This window comes from Magallana gigas, chromosome 4 (assembly GCF_963853765.1).
Source record: "Magallana gigas chromosome 4, xbMagGiga1.1, whole genome shotgun sequence".
NCBI classification, from domain to species: Eukaryota; Metazoa; Mollusca; class Bivalvia; order Ostreida; family Ostreidae; genus Magallana; species Magallana gigas.
The window spans coordinates 43,660,543-43,680,184 of record NC_088856.1 but is presented as its reverse complement, the minus strand read 5'-3'; the positions used below and the strand labels follow the sequence as shown (position 1 = coordinate 43,680,184).

The window sequence follows — 19,642 nt, the reverse complement described above, 5'->3', positions numbered from 1 at the left end:
GGCCAAATGGTCACACCGTTTACATATTGCCGTAATTCTATTGTTTAACTGCAAAAAGTTGTCAAAAATTGTATTTCTTGTGCCTCCATTTATTACTTTTACGATTTTTTTAGTGTGAACCTAGAAAAAATAATCGAAATCGAAAAAAAAACGTAGAATTTCCAACATTCAAAATATTACCAAGAACTTTGTTTATATAACAAAGAATTGCGAGGCCATTTTATATGCATAGCTCCAGCATTCTAAACATTCAAAAAAATAATATCTAATGAGAATGGTGACCATGCCCCTTTGAAGCCTTTTAAAAAGATATGATCCAATGCTATTTATACTTGGCAAATGTTAACCACATATCGAGCCAATCAAAATAACTTCCTGTTTTGTATTTAAGAACAGCAATCATTGCCACTTCAAATTTGACAGTTATCGGAGTTAATCATGGTTATTGGAATTCTGTGGAGCACGAAAATATTGTTTACTTTTGCTGTAACATTTGGATACGGTAAATATTACAGATCATTATTACACTTTTAGCTTTATACTCTTTTTTATTTACCTAACTGTAAGCAACATGCGGTAATTATATATTTTTACAGCAGTCGCTTTGTTTATATTTTTGGACACATCGTTTATAGTTTAATTGAAAGCACTGAGTATATGTCCCTTTTATTATTATTTAGAATACCTGTGACTCATAGCTCTTAAAAAAATTCGCACGGTTGAAATCTATACGACCCAGTTATACATGTAATCCGTTTATCGATCGAACTTTAACCAACAAAAAAAAGGGGGGGGGGGTGATATTAGACTCAAATTACCATTCATAGAAAAAATCATTATTTAACTTACAATTCCAATATTTAAGTTACTTTAACTTCCTCTTTATGAATAATTTCAATAAATGCTTTGATAATTTATACGGGATGTTGATTATGACAGTAGCAATCATTACAGAAAGGATAACCTGCTCAAGCAGATAATGTATTTTTTTCTGCAATTCTAGCTACCTTCATGCATGTATCCGCATGAATTACAAAAGACATTTTACTGTTTAAGACAAGAGACCAAAAAGGCCTTAACGGTCACCTAAGTAGCATATAACCCATATACAAACCTGTCGGGGAGTCTCATATATTTATTTAATTTGGTTTCATTCTGGAGTAGAAAAATTATAGATTTGTAATGACGACCACCTCTCTGCCTTAAATCTTTCAAAAAGAACTATAAAACCTATAATTTAGGCGAAAAACTTAAAGATCTGGTCTACGAAATCATCAATTCAATTTACCTTTCAGGTGTGTGGAAGTAAAGAAGATAATTTTTAAACATGACATGCATTAACATATATACATCCATAGTTGCCCTGCCCTAGAGTCAAAACCCATACTCCAGGGGGCATGAAATTTAAAATTTAAGTAAACGACTAGTAAACATAATTAGAAGTCAGTTTTTCATACAGATGTGTGAGAAAAGGATAAACGATTTTAAAACATTATATGCATTAACACTATATTGCCATATTGCCCCCCCCCCCTTCCCCATGTCCTGAAGCCCTGACCCAGGGGCCATGAATTTCACAATTTAGGTAGAGGAGCTAGCGAACATCATAACCATATATTCAGTTTTTTGTCCACATGTTTGGAAGTAAAGAAGAAGTTTTTTTTTTAAAGATTTAATGCATTTTTACCCTATGGTCATATTGGCCCACCCTGAATTTCACAATTTTAGTAAAGGGCTTCATGGACATGATAACCTTACATTTAGTTTTAAATATATATATATGTGAGTAGAGAATAGATTTTCTAAGATTTAATACATGTTTACAGTACGGTCATATTGGCCCCTACATGTTTACTATATGGCCCAACCCTAGAGCCATAATCACTGACCCAGGGCCATGAATTTCTAAATTTTAGTAGGGGGCTTCATGGACATCATTACCATGCATTTAGTTTTTCACAAATATATATTAGAGTAGAGAAGAAGATTTTCTAAGATTTAATACATGTTTACTATACGGTCATATTGGCTCCACCCGAGAGCCAGAACCTCTTACCCAGGGTCATGAATTTCACAATTTTAATAGAGGGCTTCATGGACATCATAACCATGCAACCAGTTTTAGATTTCTCTTACCATAGAGATGCCTTACACTAAAAAGTGGTAGCAATTAGCCTTGTAGTTTTTAAGAAGAAGTTAAAAATGTAAAAAAAATTTAACGCACGACGACGGACGAAAACGGATAGCAATAGGTTACCTGAGTTTACTCAGGTGACCTTAAAAAAGGCATGTATCTTAACTGGACGAATTGACAATGTAAATTTCTCCGACACTAAGAATATAACGTTGACATAAAGTTCTTGTTTTTCGTTATGATTCTCATTTTATATATGACCGAATACGCGTATATAAAAATATTTCATCCATATCTTCAAGGACAAAGAAAGAATTGGTTAAGGTTAAAAGTTTGTTGAGGAGGGAGAGGAAAAGAAAATAGCATACTGCTTTACACTTTTAAATCATCTTTAAATTATTTTTAAAAAAATACTCTTAGATAAGATGTACATCACTCCATAAAAGAAGAGTGACCCAGACACATCGTTTATTCATGTAATCTGTAAGAAATTTTCACATGTCTCAATATAGTATATATATCAAAACAAAACCCACTTTTAATTTCATAAGCTTCACATTATTAATTCCTGTATACGATTTCATGTATGCACTGCAAAATATACTTAAGTAATAATAGCTATATTTTCAGATGATTTATCTGTGAATAAGACTGCAACTCAAAAGGACATTTCTTCGACATGCGCTGATTGTGTTGCTAAACTTGCAGTGGACAGAAACATAAGCACGTGTATGAGAACAGAAGCAATAGGCCAAACCTCTCAACAGCATACCACTTGGTGGAATGTAGATCTTGGGGGAACACAAAGTATTTACAATATCAATATACAGTTCAAGAAAGATACGAATAGTAAGTACCAATATACTAATACGTTAGCGATAAAAAGATAAATTCATCTGAGTATAGGCTTACTCTACCATTTTTCACACTTCTTTTTGTGTGTGTTTTTTTCTAAACTGATTTAAATAGTGCTGGATATCCTTAGAAGATTTAAATTTGATACAAAAGGAAATTATGTTTGCTCTAGATCACACTGATGAAAAAAAAACAGGTATCGAACACGACAAAATACACACCAGCGTTATATATATTCAAATACACAAAATAATGAACGTTTTACCCTAATGTTACAAAATATGTTTACTTATCCATGTAAATGTGAGGAATTTTCGTTGTTATTTAACTGTGTTTACTCGATTTGAAGGTACATGTAATACTATGTGATATAGTATGCTGAGCTACTCATTTTTATAGACATGACACAGAGAGGTCGTTTTGCCGGATTTTCTTTGTTTGTATCTAATACATCACGAAGACAGAACGGGTTCTTATGTTACAAGAACAGAGAAGATATTCCCACTTTAGATTTCAACACAACATGTACAAACCATGGGCGTTATGTTATATTTTATAACGAAAGACTTGCTGAATCAACATACCCTCCAGGATACCAAAACAATTCAGTGTTTACAGAACTTTGTGAAGTAACAGTAAAAGGTATGTTTTCATAATTAAGATGATTGTACGAAGATAATTTGAAAATGTTATAATCATGTAAATTAAGTCTCTTGGACAATGTAACAGCGTTTCTTTTTACAACATAAGTCATGAATATGTTAAATTCTCTTAAGTCTATGAATTGGGAAGATATGAAAAATAGCAAGAATATTCCTTAAAGCGCTCATTTGTAACTTTTGAAAAAATGTAAAATTTCATTTAGCCTTTCCAATTATAAACTGATGTTGTTCATCTCGTATGAACTCGATTAATCTTTCATAATGTTACATGTCTACACTGCTTTTTTAGTAAGCATTGATGCGAATGCATTACTTGACATATATTTTTTTTACGGATGCAATTTCTGATCGTTAGGCTTTCCATAACTGACCAGACTCTGGCAGAAAACAATGTCACATGATGTGTAAAATAACGTTTTATTCGAACGGACAAGCAATTCCCCAGAATTGTTAACTTACAGCTGAGTGCAATGGGTCAGAACATTCACAGTTGTCCCTTACCAAATTATTTCCTTCATATATATATGAAAATCTTTTATTGCAACATGTCCGCCATTGTTTTCATTTTTAGTCACTGAATGGACAAGGTTACAAACCAGGACCAAATCCACTGTTAGCGGGTCTACAAAACCATCGATAATGTGTTGATTAACAAACATAACACAGTCATTGAATGAAAGCTATTCATACTAAGCAAGATGCTTCACTTTCTGTTTAATTTTAAAAAATATCAGTCATGGTAGGTTTTCATATAACTTAACATTTGCACAGAGGCTGCTGACATAATTTAGAGATAAGGATATGCACTGATTTTGTTTGTTCAACAAGATGGCGCTAAGCTGATAACGATTTAGCAGTTTTACCTATTTATGATATGTATTATTGTGTTTATGTATTGTTATGAAACTAGGAACTCATCAATTCTTAAAATAATTAAAGACAAATATAGTTTTCAAAAAATTGTTTAAACACTTTTAAGGCAGTATGGAACACTTCCATATTGTGAAGAACTTCCTATAGAAATGAACACTAAAATCAAGTATAATCTTATAATATTTTTTTTTTTTGCAAAATTGTTACCTAATAACGAAGGGCAATAAGATTAAGCGTTTAATACGAATCTCAAAAGTCATGCGATCGAATCTCACTGGATCTCGTACAATTTTTATTTTTCGAAAAAACAAAATTAAACTTATTTTGGTCAAATATTGTAAAAACCAGTGACTGTATTTTTATTATAATTAACTGTTATCCATGTCAAAATCTTTCTATGCCACATACTATCTTTAATTAAAAACAAACGGTGTCGTGTTATTTTGAATATCGCATCAAAACACGATACTTTTTTCTGGCTCTAGTAGATCATGCTTTTGAAATTAGCTAACACAATTGACTTTTTGATAGTAATACAATACAATTACAGAAAAACATTTTATTGAGTACAAATATTCACGCATTTTGTTTTCTTTAAAAAGGCTGTTCAAAGTTTGGTGTTTTTGGAGAAAATTGTAATAAACCCTGTCCCGAAAATTGTCAGGAGCGTAGATGTGACATCATAAGTGGAAAGTGCTTGGGGTGTTTACCTGGATGGATAGGCGATACATGTAAAAAAGGTAGCTCAATCCATAAAATAAGGCAGATAAGAGGAATCTCTATCAAAGCGATGAAAGAATGAAATAGAAAGTAACGAGGCAAAATTAAAAAAAATCGTTGACGTTATATTATCTATAATGTAATAATCATATTACGAGGGTTGTTCGGATATTATTGAGAAAATATCTCTCTTTCTAAGTGGCGAATTTTAATGAAAATTGACATAAACATTGAGAAAACCTAAACAAATAATTAAGCAAAGTAATATAACAAAGAATTTTATAGTATTTTAATGACAGTACAGAAACAAGTCGCTAGTTTGGGTACCTGCCGCAGGCACAAATTTTGAGTTTAAAAAACTTTAAAAATCATCATTTTAAGTGTTGTTAGACCTACAGTTCTTGATAAAAGAAATCAAATTAGGTATGTTCATTTTGCTATTTTTTGGGACTCACTTTTTAGTAAATTTTACTAGTGTTCAAGTTGAAATACGATGAAATACTAGAATACATACTCAGCAATTGAAATTTGACTGAGATGGTTTGTTGAAAATTGACGTCAAGGCAGCGATTTGAATATAGATAAAATTGGTGTGAATCTCGGTAGAAGACCTTTTTTGGCCAACGAATTGCTTACATAAAAACTATACGATAGAAAGAGGTCAAATGTTTCAGTTAATCGGGATTTATTTACTGTTTGCCTAATTAGAATTAAAACTAAGGGACTTAATATCAATTATTTTTTTCACAAACTGATTTTAATATGTATAATTATAACTGTGTCTGGTTTTATTCTGCTGCAAACGGATATTATTTTTTTTTAAATACATAATATAGTTAAAAAAATGAAAATCAGTTTACGAACATCATTACACATGTATTTCATGAAAAATTGCATTTTTTTTTTTGGTTGACATATGTTCTTATCTTTAATAAATGTAAACTGTATTGTGAAAATTCAATTTATGTATGAGTTGAATTTCTTTCTGTGTACTTACATAGTTTTTCTCGTCAATTTATCATTTTGAGTTCATCTGTATTTAAATGAAGACATCGCAGACGTTATCTGCCAGACATCTTGATTTTTGTAAAAATGCTTACATGTGCGTATGCTAAGAAACTGACTCTTTGAACTTCTAGCAAATAACATGCAGGGTTTTTGCACGCGAGGGAAATATAACAGTTTCGAAATTGGAAGGCAATTAATTGTTTCCGGTGTACTATACATTAAATTGCGTTCGGTAGAGCAATATTACGAAGTTGGGTGTGATTCAGCATTTTTTCGGGACATATCGATATTTTTAATTGTGACATAACAAGAAAACCTATTTAAGATTGTAAGATAAGCACTGCGTTATTTTGAAATATATATTGAGTTAAAAGAAAATTGCGCATAAAAAAATGCAAAAATTCACCTCTTTATTATAGCACTATTATCCTGCAGAGCGTTTCTGATAGAATTCTAACTGTATGCAATCATCTTGCAGTTATATAATGCAATTTTTGAATCAGTATTTTTTTTTCTTAAATTTTAACAACTAAAATAATTATTTAATTCTTATAATAAATTTAAGCGTTAACTCATCGTCGTGGTTTTAAATGTTGTAATGATGTGATGGTATAAAGTTTATAAAAATAACACAATGAATGAAATAACACATACACTTAAAAAGGGTACAAATTTTCACTATGGTTTTATCAAATTTTAAATATAGAATGCACTGCTGGATATTTCGGATTGGAATGTAAATCAAAGTGTGTTGGGCATTGTAAAGACATCAAACAATGTAATCACATAAATGGAACATGTGAAGACGGATGTAAAGATGGGTATACTGGATCAAACTGTACAGAAGGTTGTTGAATATTTTTATTTTTACAATGAATGTGTTTAGACATAAAGAATAAGTATAATCCCTTCTTTGTTAAAAAAAGTCTAAATGCATACAGATATCTTTTTGGGAAAAAAATAGTAAAAAGGTTACTTTTTTAAATCAAGAATGTCCATTCTCAAAGTATGGTCAGGATTGTCTGTACAAATGTAGTGGAAACTGTCAAGATGGTATTAGGTGCAACTTATCAACTGGCAGGTGTGACAATGGCTGTGAAGCTGGATTTACGGGGGAGCGTTGTGATAAAGGTATGAATATTCAAATAAAATCAATCAGTGTTGTACAAAACGATAATCACGTTTGATTTTATCATTGATTTTTTTTAAAGAGTTAAATGAGAGATGTTATTATTCAACGTTATTAGTCCCCTACCGGTTTTCACCGGAGGGGACTATAGCTTTCCTCTGCGTCCGTCAGTCCGTCTGTCTGTCCGTCCGTCCGTCCGTCCGTCCGTTATGGAAAATAGTAAGGCATGATATTATTTATCATCAAAAAACAATTGCTGCAAAAAGTTGAAGTCTTCTCATCTCGAATTTTATATTTCTGTACGTGTTCATGTATTTTATACACATCTTGGCGCTAAAAGAATAGTTAAAACTGTACATGTATCTTTGATTATTGGAAAATTTCTTTGAAAGTAGGTACGAGTTGCATTATTAAGATATTCATGTGATATTCTTTTTGAAAGATGTAAATTGTATAATGCTGTGTGCAATTAAATGGTATTAAATTATTTTCTGTACAATGAAAAAAGGCAACAAATTTTTGTACACTCGACAACAATGGACATGTTCACCAATTTAAAAATTTTAAAAGCCTCTCCCACAATAATTTTCGTGATAGAGGTTTGAGAGCCATAATACTATTGACAATGTAAGCAGTTTATTATGGAACCACTGTCAATTTTTCGACAAACAAATAAAAACATATTACTTCGTGAATTGGTAGACTTTTTTAATCATCTCAAATAATATAAGCATTACATATGATTAATCAAAACTTTCATTTGGCATCATATTTTCAACTCAACGAAAAACAATCTTTATTTTTCGCTGCATTGAGAAGAGTGGATTGGAAACATGTTGTGTAGATAAGAAATACATATCATATATAAGAAGATAAGAAGTACATATCAAGTTCAAGTTTTGTCAGTTTTAACCGACTAGTTTTCTTCCTTATTAGGATCGTCTTTAAAAAAAATCTTGTACTGAATTTTCTCGAAACTTATTTATCACATAAAAGGACTTTCCTTGCTGTATATTTGCTTTTGTATCCTGATGGTTTCTTTTATGATTATTAGTTCTTTTATTTTCATTTCTGGTTCCCAGATTGTGCAAGTGGAACGTATGGTAAAAATTGCAGAGGTTTGTGTAGTGGGAATTGCAAAGATAACATTACTTGCGATTCAAGAAGTGGATATTGTTACGATTCGTGTGTTGCAGGATTTCTGGGAGATTACTGCAATATAAGTAGGTACCCTTCATGTACCTTTTCATTTTTTTAGCAAATCAGATAAGTTGACTTATAAAGTTGAAAATTATACCTACATATCTAAAAGTAGGTTGGCATTGTGCAGTATTTCGCGCGGCATTGTAAATCAAAACACCTTTACTTTAAAAAATGAAATGTCACATTTCAATCAATTTTTATTTGAGCAGAAAAAAGATTTTTAGAACCTTATTTTTAATAAAAATGAAGACGTTATTTTCTTGCACAAGATGCATCATCATGTCGTTTAATAACATAAAATTTTAGCAAATTGCATCTTATTGTTGAGAAGGAGATGCCAATTAGAACATATCTAAAAGATTTGTCGAAGATAACATTCTCAGGTGAACACAAACTCTAGATTCATTAGATAGACAAATAAAATGTTTATTACGGCCTGAAATGAAACTGCAGTTTTAGGTTTTAAAGATGCACAGATCTACAAGAATTGTTGAACAAAAGGACATTCATCGAGTAAAAATGAATATTTGTTTTGTTTATTTATTTTTCTAAACAACTGAAAATTCAAATATAGACGATATCAATTGAAAACTTAATTATTTTGTAAACTAATCTCAACTGTTTTCTTTAATTACAAACAATAAGGGAGAAAGAGCTCAGCAAAATTGCTTTTTTAATTTTAAAACATTTGTCTGATTTTTTTTTCAAGCTTTTTGGGGGAAATATGAACATTCTTCAATAAACTACTCGTGAAAAATGATATGGTATAGTTAATTTGGTGCTTTTGACGAAACTCTGAAGAATAATGAGCCAAAGAAAAAAAATCTAAATTGTACTAAACGGGCATTGTCTGAGCAAGGTGCATTTTTAATTACTCACTGTAGGTTCCTCATCTAAGGTAATTTTCGCCATTTCATTGTTTTGTATTGCATTTAGTCAATATGGAATAGCAAAAGTTTATTTTTCATTTAAGTAGTCTACAACTTTCTTAGAAAATTATTACAATATTCTAAAGAAAAGTCAGCGATGGAGTTTACCAATCTATTAATTTCTTCATTAATCGCGAATTTGTTTTATTATTTTATACTCTGATTTTTGTCAAGGTAAATGTATCTGATTTGAATACAATAGCATTCACTTTAATCATACTTTAATCATTATTGTATGAGTTTACTTTTGTAAAAATTGAGCATGTAAACAATTCAAATACCCGTTTTTGATGTATGATGTTTGAGAAGAATACACGAATGAATACTTAACGTTATAAATTCCTATCCATATTTTTTAAAAGAAAAAATCTTAGATACTAAATACATGTTTGTGTAAAACAAGTCATGTACACCACCCACAATTTGGGGTTTTCTATTGTATATTTGACACAAAAACAAACCTACTCGGTCTTCCACTATATGACTATAAACAGCAACACAAATGTAACTTTAGAAAGCGTCTTTATTCTTTAGAATGTGAAGATGGAAAGCATGGACAGAACTGTACACAAAATTGTTCTACGTATTGCATCGGTGGGTTATGTAACAATGTCGACGGATCATGTTACTGTTCGCAAGAAAATAATCGGCACCCTGAATGCAAAAAAAGTAAGTTTTACACTTAGTACATGGGCATGTAGTATATTTCAGTTTGCTATACATGCAAAATGTAAATATATATTTTTAGAAAACTTACAAATAAGCCTTGTTTTTGTTATTTTGTTTTGATGTGTTTTGGTTGTTTTCTTTGTATTTTTGGTAGTGGAGATTATTTTTTGTGTTTTCTTCCATGAAAGGGGCGGGGGTGGGGGGGGGGGGCGGGGGAATAAGTGGTGTTCTTTTGTTTTTGTTGGTTTTTTAGGGATTTTCATTGTTAGCTGATGATCCGCTAAAAGTGTTTAAGATCATTTTTGTTACAGATTGTCCAACTGGGTTGTATGGTCTAGATTGTCGTTCCAACTGCAGCCAGGGTTGCAAAAATGAAGCATGCGAGAGAGAAAATGGATACTGTACCTTAGGTTGTAAAACATCTTTAGAAGGTCCAACGTGTAAAATGAAAGGTTTGTTTTATGTCAAAGCTATTAAATTATCATGGCCTGGGTAAGTGTCTTCATTGCTATGTTTTTGAATAAGGATAGTAGCATTTATGTTTTCAGAATTTTCGATTTGAACAAAAACTTGACTTGAAACGGTACGAGGTTTCAATAAGAAAAAAGTCTCATGATTTTGAGAAAAAAAATGAGGATAAAATTGTGTTTGTTTTTTGTAGATAAAAGATTGTTCTAGCGTTTAATTCTAAAACTCATATTTTACTTTGAATTTGATTTAGCAATGTTAAAAAATGAAGACAATACTGAAAAAAGCAGTGCAGAATTCATAGGAGGGGGAGTAGGAGGAGTAATTGGTATCATTATCTTAGTTCTTGTCGGCATATTCTTTCTGAGGTAAATGCAGATAAGTATCAATTTTTTAATCAGTTGTCCTTAACTTGCATTTAAATAACATTTTATTTGATTTCATTGATATTTTTGTTATATACATGTATATTGTGTAGAAGTTCGAATTGTAATTTTTATGACTTAGACTTAAAGTTAAAACGAGATGATTATATGTATTTAATTATTCATGAAGAATGAAATTTCGTTTTTATTCACATGCCCAGAAGAAATGAAAGGAAAGCTTCAAATGAAAGAACAGATACCATTGGTTGTTCTACATTAGGTATTTTGTTTATTCAAATTAGATTTTTGGGCTTAAGTATTAACAATGTATCGAAATCATAAACTTTTGTTTTACATCTGTCAAGCAGATATTGACGAAATAGGGATAAGATAAGATTTTTGTTTTCCATTCTATACTTTTGAAATAAACATATATGGATTACAACTGCAATAATTGAATAAAGTTGATTAATATTATAATTAATTTTAGCTAATAGAAGGAGATATTATAATACGAATATCAACACAATGATTGACATCGAAGACACAGAAAGCAAATCATTAACCTCTCAATCTCCAAAAAAATTAGATAACTTAATACGAACTTTGGCTGATTTTAAAGATACTCAAATGGAACGAGAATATAAGGTATGTTGAAACTGTATGCTACATGTGTATATCTTTGCAAATTTGATAAAGACAATGTTTTTAGAAGTTAAGAGATTGATATATTTTTTATCTTAAGATATATTGTTATATCTACATGCCCTTACAATGATTCCCTCTATTTCTTTCGGTAAATGGTTGAAATCCATAGCTCTATAAAAAATGACACGACTGAATTCTACACGATCCAGTTCTAAACAGTTTATCGCTCCATGAAAACCTTTAGCAATCTAAGACAATTAACGGAGTGCACGAAATATTATTAATAATGATGATATCAGACTCATATAAGGCGACGTTGCTAATTCTTTAATCTAACCTACTGGTGTAAATTAACAGCGATTGGTTGCTTGTCCGTACGCTTTGCGATCAATTGAAAAAAAAATTGAAAGTAAGATGTAAATATTAACAATAAGATACTTTCTTTGATAATGCGGGTTATAAAGGTAGCGGTCATTGCAAAAAAGGATTTGAAATCCATTAACGCGGGTTAGTATTTTTTGCAGTGTTGCTACTTTCATATCCTGCCTGGATTACAAAAAAGCATTTTATTGTAATAAGAATGTTAAACTGACAGTAATCAGAAATAAAAGTGATTTTTTGATTTTTTTATGATTCGTAAACGCAGGCAATCCCAAAAGGAGAATTACATCCATGTGTTACAGGAAAAAGAAAGGAAAACCAATCAAAAAACAGATACACAACAATATTTCCATGTACGTTTGAGCAATCAACGATTTATTATCATGTTTACATTTCCGTTTTTCAAGATTATGAAAACAAGAGAAAGAAATACAACATCATGAAAATGATACGTAAAAAAACCTCTTAATATCGAGTTATTTTTTATACATTAAAGGAACTGCTAAAGATTCCATATGCTATATGTAATCTAAGAAGAAATAGAAACAAAACTTTACATTAAATAATTGATATTTTGGAAAAGACAACAAAATACTACATGTAACATACGTATATTTCATTATAATGTGTATTGATGTGGATACAACTTTTTGTATTTAAAGATGATCATTCTCGTGTAGTTCTTGACACATCAACCCACGAATCAGACTACATTAATGCAAACTACATTGAGGTTAGTATTGTTTTGTCGTTTACTCAATAATTGTTAATCAGATGATGTCATGTAAATAACATAAAAGTGACTTCTACATGTATCTCCTTGGCAGGATGTATTTGGGGGGAAATCGTATATAGCAACACAAGGTAATACCATATCTATCGGATAATATGAATTTATATACAATGTATTTATGGTTCAAAGGCATCAATATTAGATTTTTTTTATTTACTCAGGACCAAAGACCGGTACAATTGACGATTACTGGAGAATGGTCTGGCAAGAAAACGCGAGAATCCTTATTTGTCTCACAAATATAAGCGAAGCCAAAACTGTACGTTAAATTTCGATAAATTGATTTTCCTTAATTTTTATTATTTTAAACCCATTTTGTTCTACAAGGACTTTTTATATCATTTTGAATAGAAAAAATGTGCCAAGTATTGGCCAGACCTCAATGATAAACTCTTTGAAGGTGTCATAAGCGTTCGTTGTCAAAAAGAGCAAATTTATGCTGAAAATATCTTTCGACAATTAAGGATACAAAACAAAACGGTAAGAATATATAATTATTTTAAAATTAAATCAAGAGGAATTTTTCAATCTAGCGAAGACTTACTACATGTACAAATATTTTTAAAATGCATTAAAGTCACTTAGTATTCCATACCTTTCTAAGTGTCTTATTTTAAACAGAAAAACACTGAATAAACTAAACATACATTTATTTTTAAGACAAAGTGGAACATGTGTAAAAATAAAATAACCGGGTAATTTAATATGGTATCTGATTATCCTTGTTATTTCTTTTATAATTTTGCGTATTTGTATTACATCCAAGAACAAAACAGAACGAGATGTTTACATGTTCCACTACACACAGTGGCCAGATCATGGGGTTCCCGAGCCCTTAAGTCTTGTGGTCTTCCACCGTCACGTAATGAAAACTGCAGCTAAACATCCCATGGGATACATTGTTGTCAACTGCAGGTACTTTGTAACAACTTTTCTTTGTCATTTGTACACTTTTTTACACAATTGTTGTATAGTAAACATGTCTATTAAAAATGTACCTATATTTAAACAGTGCAGGTGTAGGGAGAACGGGAACCTTTATAGCATTAGATGCCCTGTATAGGGAAGGGGAGAAAACTGGAACCGTAAACGTACCACAATATGTAGAGAAGATGAGGAATGCTAGAATGAACATGGTGCAAGGAGAGGTAATTGTTCTCTAGCTTTAAGTTTCTTTAAACTTTGGCATATGTTGGTGGTGGATTATCCTCATTTATATTGATAAAGTATATGCCCTTTTACAATAAGTAATTATTTTGTTTAATTTATGATGGGAAATCAATAATTAGCGCAATTAAAATGTTAAGGAAATATACGTAAACTGACATAATGAAGTAATGTTGACCCTTTGAACCTTAATACGTATTCCAATTATTTTGTATAATCAAAGTTAATTTAGTTCAAAATGTTCAAACGAACTACAACTTTTAAGATTTAATTTGTTCATGTATGGTATATGACTTTGGTTGTTTTGGTGAAATGTAATGTGAATGTTTTCCTATTTCAACAGGAACAGTACAAAATCTTGTATATGGCGTTACTTGAAGCTTTCAGGGGACGACTAAGAGCTGTACCGATGGATAATTTTTTGAATGAATTTCAAAACCTCTCAAAAAAGTCACAGCTGGCCAGGGAGTTTGAGGTACATGAAAAAAGAAATCGTTTACGCCTTTAACGACTAAAAACGGGCTTTTGGGTATTACTGTATTGAATACATGTTTTTTAGGAACTCTTATCTATAAGAAAAGTGTACACACAAGAAGATTATGAGTCTGGAAGATTGAACATGATAGCAAATTATTGTCCTAGTGTTTTACCAGGTATATTTTTTTTTATTTGATATTACCTGTGATGTGAACATACAACATTTTAGCTCAAGCTTAATCCCATGTTTTCTTTTTTAAATATGACGTGACAAATGTACGATTTGTTTTTTAATCGATAGTTATCTTACTCATATTATGTATCTTAACTGATGATCCTGTTTCTGTGATAAGTCGAGAAGTATTTATGCCCATTGACAAGTACAACTGAGAACTTCTATTACAACGCAGTATATTTACAGGTAAAACCTTACTTTACATTTTTCAATTACTTTATGAAACTGTAAAACAATAGTTGATTGTAAATGTAAATTTAAAATCACCATCATGGTGGTTTTATAGACTTTTACCACTGGTTTATGATTATGCTACTGAATAACAGTCGTCTTCTTTACTCTCTTTTTTACTTCTCTTTACTTTATTATAGATATATAGAGTTAATGAATTCGACGACTTTTAGTGGCTACTGGTAGTATGTTGATAGTTATAAATATATTAATAGAAAACGATAAAAGAACTAGAATGTGTGTACTTTATCATTTACAAATTGTGGTTAAAATGAAAATGACACATGTTTTTGCTTTTGTTGAAATGCTTGAGTGATACCATTGCAGTCATTTACACGAAGTGACCGGTTTATAAGTGCTCAGTTCTCTCTACCTGATTACACAGAAGACTTCCTGACTCTGGTGAAGACTTACAATGCATATACGGTTGTGTCCTTGTATCCTTTAGATGAAGTGCAATCGGTACGGAAATTTCTCTTTTTAGAATTTATTTGTTTTACAATAAAGGTTGTGATCGGAATTTGATTAAATGAAATTTTGAATGTTAAAAATGAACTCCTTTTCTGAAACGATAGCCTGACTAAACATGTATCTTCTATTATAAGCATGCAGTATCAAATAGGATATCTAATTGTTATTGCATTTTATCACACAATGATAGAAATATAAGATAACTGTGTTTTGATCAAATTAAACCTATGGTTAAATGAAATAGAGAGGTGCTATGTGTTTTATTCTCAGAATGAAATCATTTATGTTTTAGAGTTTTGAATAAATCCATGCTGAATGATTCATTTAATGATGTTATCTTACAGAAATGTTGACATGTAAAAACATTTAAACGTACTTTAAATTGATACATAAAAATTCAAAGTCTTTAATAATTCATTGATTAAAATTGTTATGGGACATACGGTATTGTTCAAATATGGTATGTGTTCATTTAATCTGTATTTAAATTCATGGTAACACTTGTGTTATGCACTACAAACTGAATTTGTTATCATGATTTTAATATATACAATACTGTTAAAATGGGTAAGACACAACTTATATAAAACAACAATTAAAGATTGTTTTTCTTTTTCTTCATATAAATACTGCAATTTTACAAATTGTATCTCATGGAATCCAATATATTAATAACAAATACTGAGCTATACTTCTTCTACAGACCTCTCTTTGGTTGCCAACTAAGAACCAACACAAAGCAGTTGGAAAATTCACCATGAATATGACTGAGTGTCTACAAACTGAATGTGTGGCTAGAACAAACATGATGCTACAGGAAAAGGTTTTTATTTTTTGTTTGCTCTTATTTATTTTTAAATGCAAGATTAAGAATACATATTATCGAGTTAGATTAGAACAAATTCATATACGTTCTCAAAATTTACATTAAATGTATGTTTCCCGTTATGTATGCATTGGAAACCTACAGCATCCAATGTTCAATACATGTTACACCACAAACCTGATCATGGCGTATGAGCATATGTAAACGTCATCAAGCGTCATCATTAGATCTATTATTGTTACCTATAATTACCTAACCAATCGGAAATGTACTTTTGAAAAATTATCGTTATTCATATCAATGCTATCTCAAAAAAGAGTTTTTCAGGCAAAGTTTTTTGCACTAAATGCTATGTTTTATGGCTATTTATCCTTTATTCATATTGATGACAAAAAGTGTTTGTTATGGCTTTTAAGCGACATTAATTTTTTTTGTGCAAATACAAATAATGTGTTTTAAGACCAACGCTATCCCAAACTAAGCATTCAGTGCATAATTTCTATCATCTTTCTTAGGGAGGAAGTAGAATGCGTGTTGCAGTTCTTGAGTGTAAAGGTTGGGAAAACGAGTATGACAACAAAAATATAAGAGTTTTGATTGACCTAATTCAAGAGACCAAAATAGAAGAAAGAACTCACCCAAATGGAAGGATACTAGTACTCTCCAGGTTAAACACTTAGATCCATCCTTTCAATTTAAATCAAAAGTCACATTGTGTTTTGATATGTCTATAACTCTTATTCATATTTTGCAACACCAAATACCATTCCAAATTTAATTTTTATTTCATGTAAAGTTCAAATTCAATGTTGTTTATCAAAACTCTTTTCTTAGCGATGGCGCCAAACGATGTGGTCCATTCTGTGCCGTTTATAATGCCCTGGAACAAATTATGTTGGATGGAGAAGTGGATTTATTTACTATCACACGACAGCTTCAGACACGGAGACCGGAGTTCCTATCCAGCTTTGTACGTGTACAACGTAATCATATAGCGAACATGTATTAAATATAGCAAAAACATATCAAAAATTGACTACACTTCTCAACTGATATCAATATGATGATCCCATTTATCTATTGATATGAAAAAAATGCACAGCTTTATATATATGTGGATCATATGTTCCTTTATTTCTGTTTTAGGAAGAATACAAGTTTTGTCACGACACCATATCAGACTACCTGCAGAATGACACTTTGTATGCAAATGTATAGAGTTTTCACAGATAATATGTGTATGATAAAAGCAAAACAATTTTTGGACACAGAAACTAACTTCATATGTTTAAATAATTAACACTTAGTTGATTTTGCCTTTTGTCGGTATTTCATACAAGATATTGAATAATTTTTACTTATTATGATATATTCCTCAGGTTTCATGGATTGTGAAACCAAATTTTTCCCACAGTGTATATGTGTATTTTTTTTTTATTGTAAACAAAGGTTAAATATATAGATCATTTTATGGAATATTCACTCTCTCACTTCTCACATACTCACATTTTCATCCCATATTGTAATATAAAATAAAGAGTAGGGTAGTTGCTTGTGATAGTTATGCCTAAGCAGTAAAACTGCAATCCATGGGGGAAAAAAAACAAACCAAAGAAAAAAAACCAACGGAATACCAAAAAACAAAAAACATGAAAAATATTAAATTGATGCATTATTGTACACATGTTAGTTCTAAACTGCCAGATGATTAATAAAATCATTCCAAGGAGACCATGCTTTTTCAATTCCTCAATTTCTGATTTCTGAATATAAATTTACTTTTCAGTCTTGTATCTTTGATTTAAATAGTGTAAAAGCCCTAAAAAATGTTGTGCCTTACTTTTTTTTAAACATAAACATATATATTGTTTTGTATAAAGGATTACAAAGTTTAGAATTCTGTTCTCCCAAACAAGGGGATAAACACCAAATAATACATTACAAACATCAAAACTAACATGTTTGTTGCATTTCTCATATATAAGTATACTAAGTGCATTCCATAGAGGCTGGATTTTTCTTGCAAGTTGCAAAAACATGTTTTATAGTTTCAGGCATATCATTACAGAAAGTACAGCAGTCAGAGGTAGTAATTCTGATTTTCTTAAGATAATATTTAGCAGGAAGAATTCTAGGGAGAATTCTATATTGTAACCAATTAATATTTGAATCATTGGTAGTTCTAAAACATATTTTAAACACATCCTGTAGACAGAGATCATTTGGCAAAATATCACGTAGCTCAGCATTCCATTTGTCGATAGCTGTAGGTACCCAATCATTTAAGGTTACACATATGTATATATGCTTTGTTACTTTTTCTTTCAAAAGAAATATACTCATAATAAAATGGCATAAATGTAGTGAAGTCTCTCTTCAAAGTAGACTTATCAATAGACAAATATGTCAAGTATTTTGATATTGCATATATAACATTATTATATAACATTGGAGGTATATATAAAAAATGGAATCTTTCAGTAAAATCTATTCTTGACAATATGTGTCCATTTTCATTCAAAAAATCTCCAATGATTTTAACCCCTTTCATATACCAATCTTTGATAAATACATATTTACATGCAATTTTTATATTTGGGTTGTACCACACAGGAATATTGAAAACATTCTTGGTATTTAATGAGCTTTTATTCATTTTCTTAGTACAGTAGAGCCAAGAATTAAAAACATCTTGCCAAAAAATATTGTTTCTTTGAACAACCATGCATGATATAAAATCATCACCGAAATCAATAAGTTTTTTTGCAAAGTCATTACCAATTATTGATAAAAAGAAAAGTCCATCCATGGTTTGAAGCCTTGAGTTAATTTCTTAATCCATGAAAATTTAAGAGATGCCATGAAGTTAGAAATGTTAACCATTTTTAAACCACCCTTTAGGTAATCAAAAGTAACAATTTCTCTGTTAACCTTATCACACTTTGAATTCCAAATGAATTCGAACAGGTTAAGTTTTGGAAAAATCAAACTTTTTACAACTGTGATGCGACCAATAGAAAGTTAAAATTCTCCTCCTCCATTGTTGAATTAGAGAAAACACTTTTGGCAGTTGTTTGTTGTAATTTAGTGATGTCATTTTATCTAAGTCAACAAAAAATCATATTCCAAGTAAATTAAAAGAAGTGGAGCCCCAATCGAGTTTCCAACGTGAATGGTGAAAAACTTCATTAGAATTTTTTTTAAAACCTATCCATACAATTGTTGTTATAGAGCTGTTTATCTTCAAAACTGAAATGTGTGAAAAAAATTCTAAAGTATCAAGAGCTGCGAAAAGTGAAATTGGTGAACCATCTAAGATGAGTGAAGTATCGTCTGCATACTGAGAAATCTTATGTTCATTGCCATTAACAATTATACCTCTAATATCAAAGTTTTGT

At 30.6% G+C, this 19,642-nt stretch overlaps 1 protein-coding gene across 5 annotated transcripts; it reads left to right on the top strand.

The window, feature by feature from the left end:
- Positions 1-384: 384 nt before the first annotated feature.
- On the top strand, positions 385-17,901 carry LOC136274833 (receptor-type tyrosine-protein phosphatase epsilon-like). 5 transcript variants are annotated; one of them, XM_066082535.1, is made up of 27 exons: positions 385-502; positions 2,765-2,983; positions 3,389-3,631; positions 5,127-5,264; positions 6,959-7,099; positions 7,243-7,383; positions 8,464-8,604; positions 10,048-10,182; positions 10,494-10,634; positions 10,904-11,018; positions 11,240-11,295; positions 11,506-11,663; positions 12,310-12,397; positions 12,707-12,777; positions 12,872-12,908; positions 12,999-13,096; positions 13,189-13,317; positions 13,604-13,752; positions 13,850-13,985; positions 14,348-14,479; positions 14,564-14,657; positions 14,835-14,902; positions 15,275-15,409; positions 16,122-16,241; positions 16,760-16,911; positions 17,079-17,214; positions 17,391-17,901. In XM_066082535.1, exons 1-27 carry the CDS (start codon positions 439-441, stop codon positions 17,460-17,462), a joined length of 3,309 nt encoding a protein of 1,102 aa, XP_065938607.1. In that variant the 5' UTR covers positions 385-438; the 3' UTR covers positions 17,463-17,901. The 5 variants fall into 5 exon arrangements, with proteins under 5 accessions (XP_065938607.1, XP_065938606.1, XP_065938608.1 ...); XM_066082534.1 differs by having other exon boundaries at positions 11,237-11,295; XM_066082537.1 differs by lacking the exon at positions 385-502 and adding an exon at positions 2,535-2,617 and having other exon boundaries at positions 11,237-11,295.
- Positions 17,902-19,642: the final 1,741 nt, after the last annotated feature.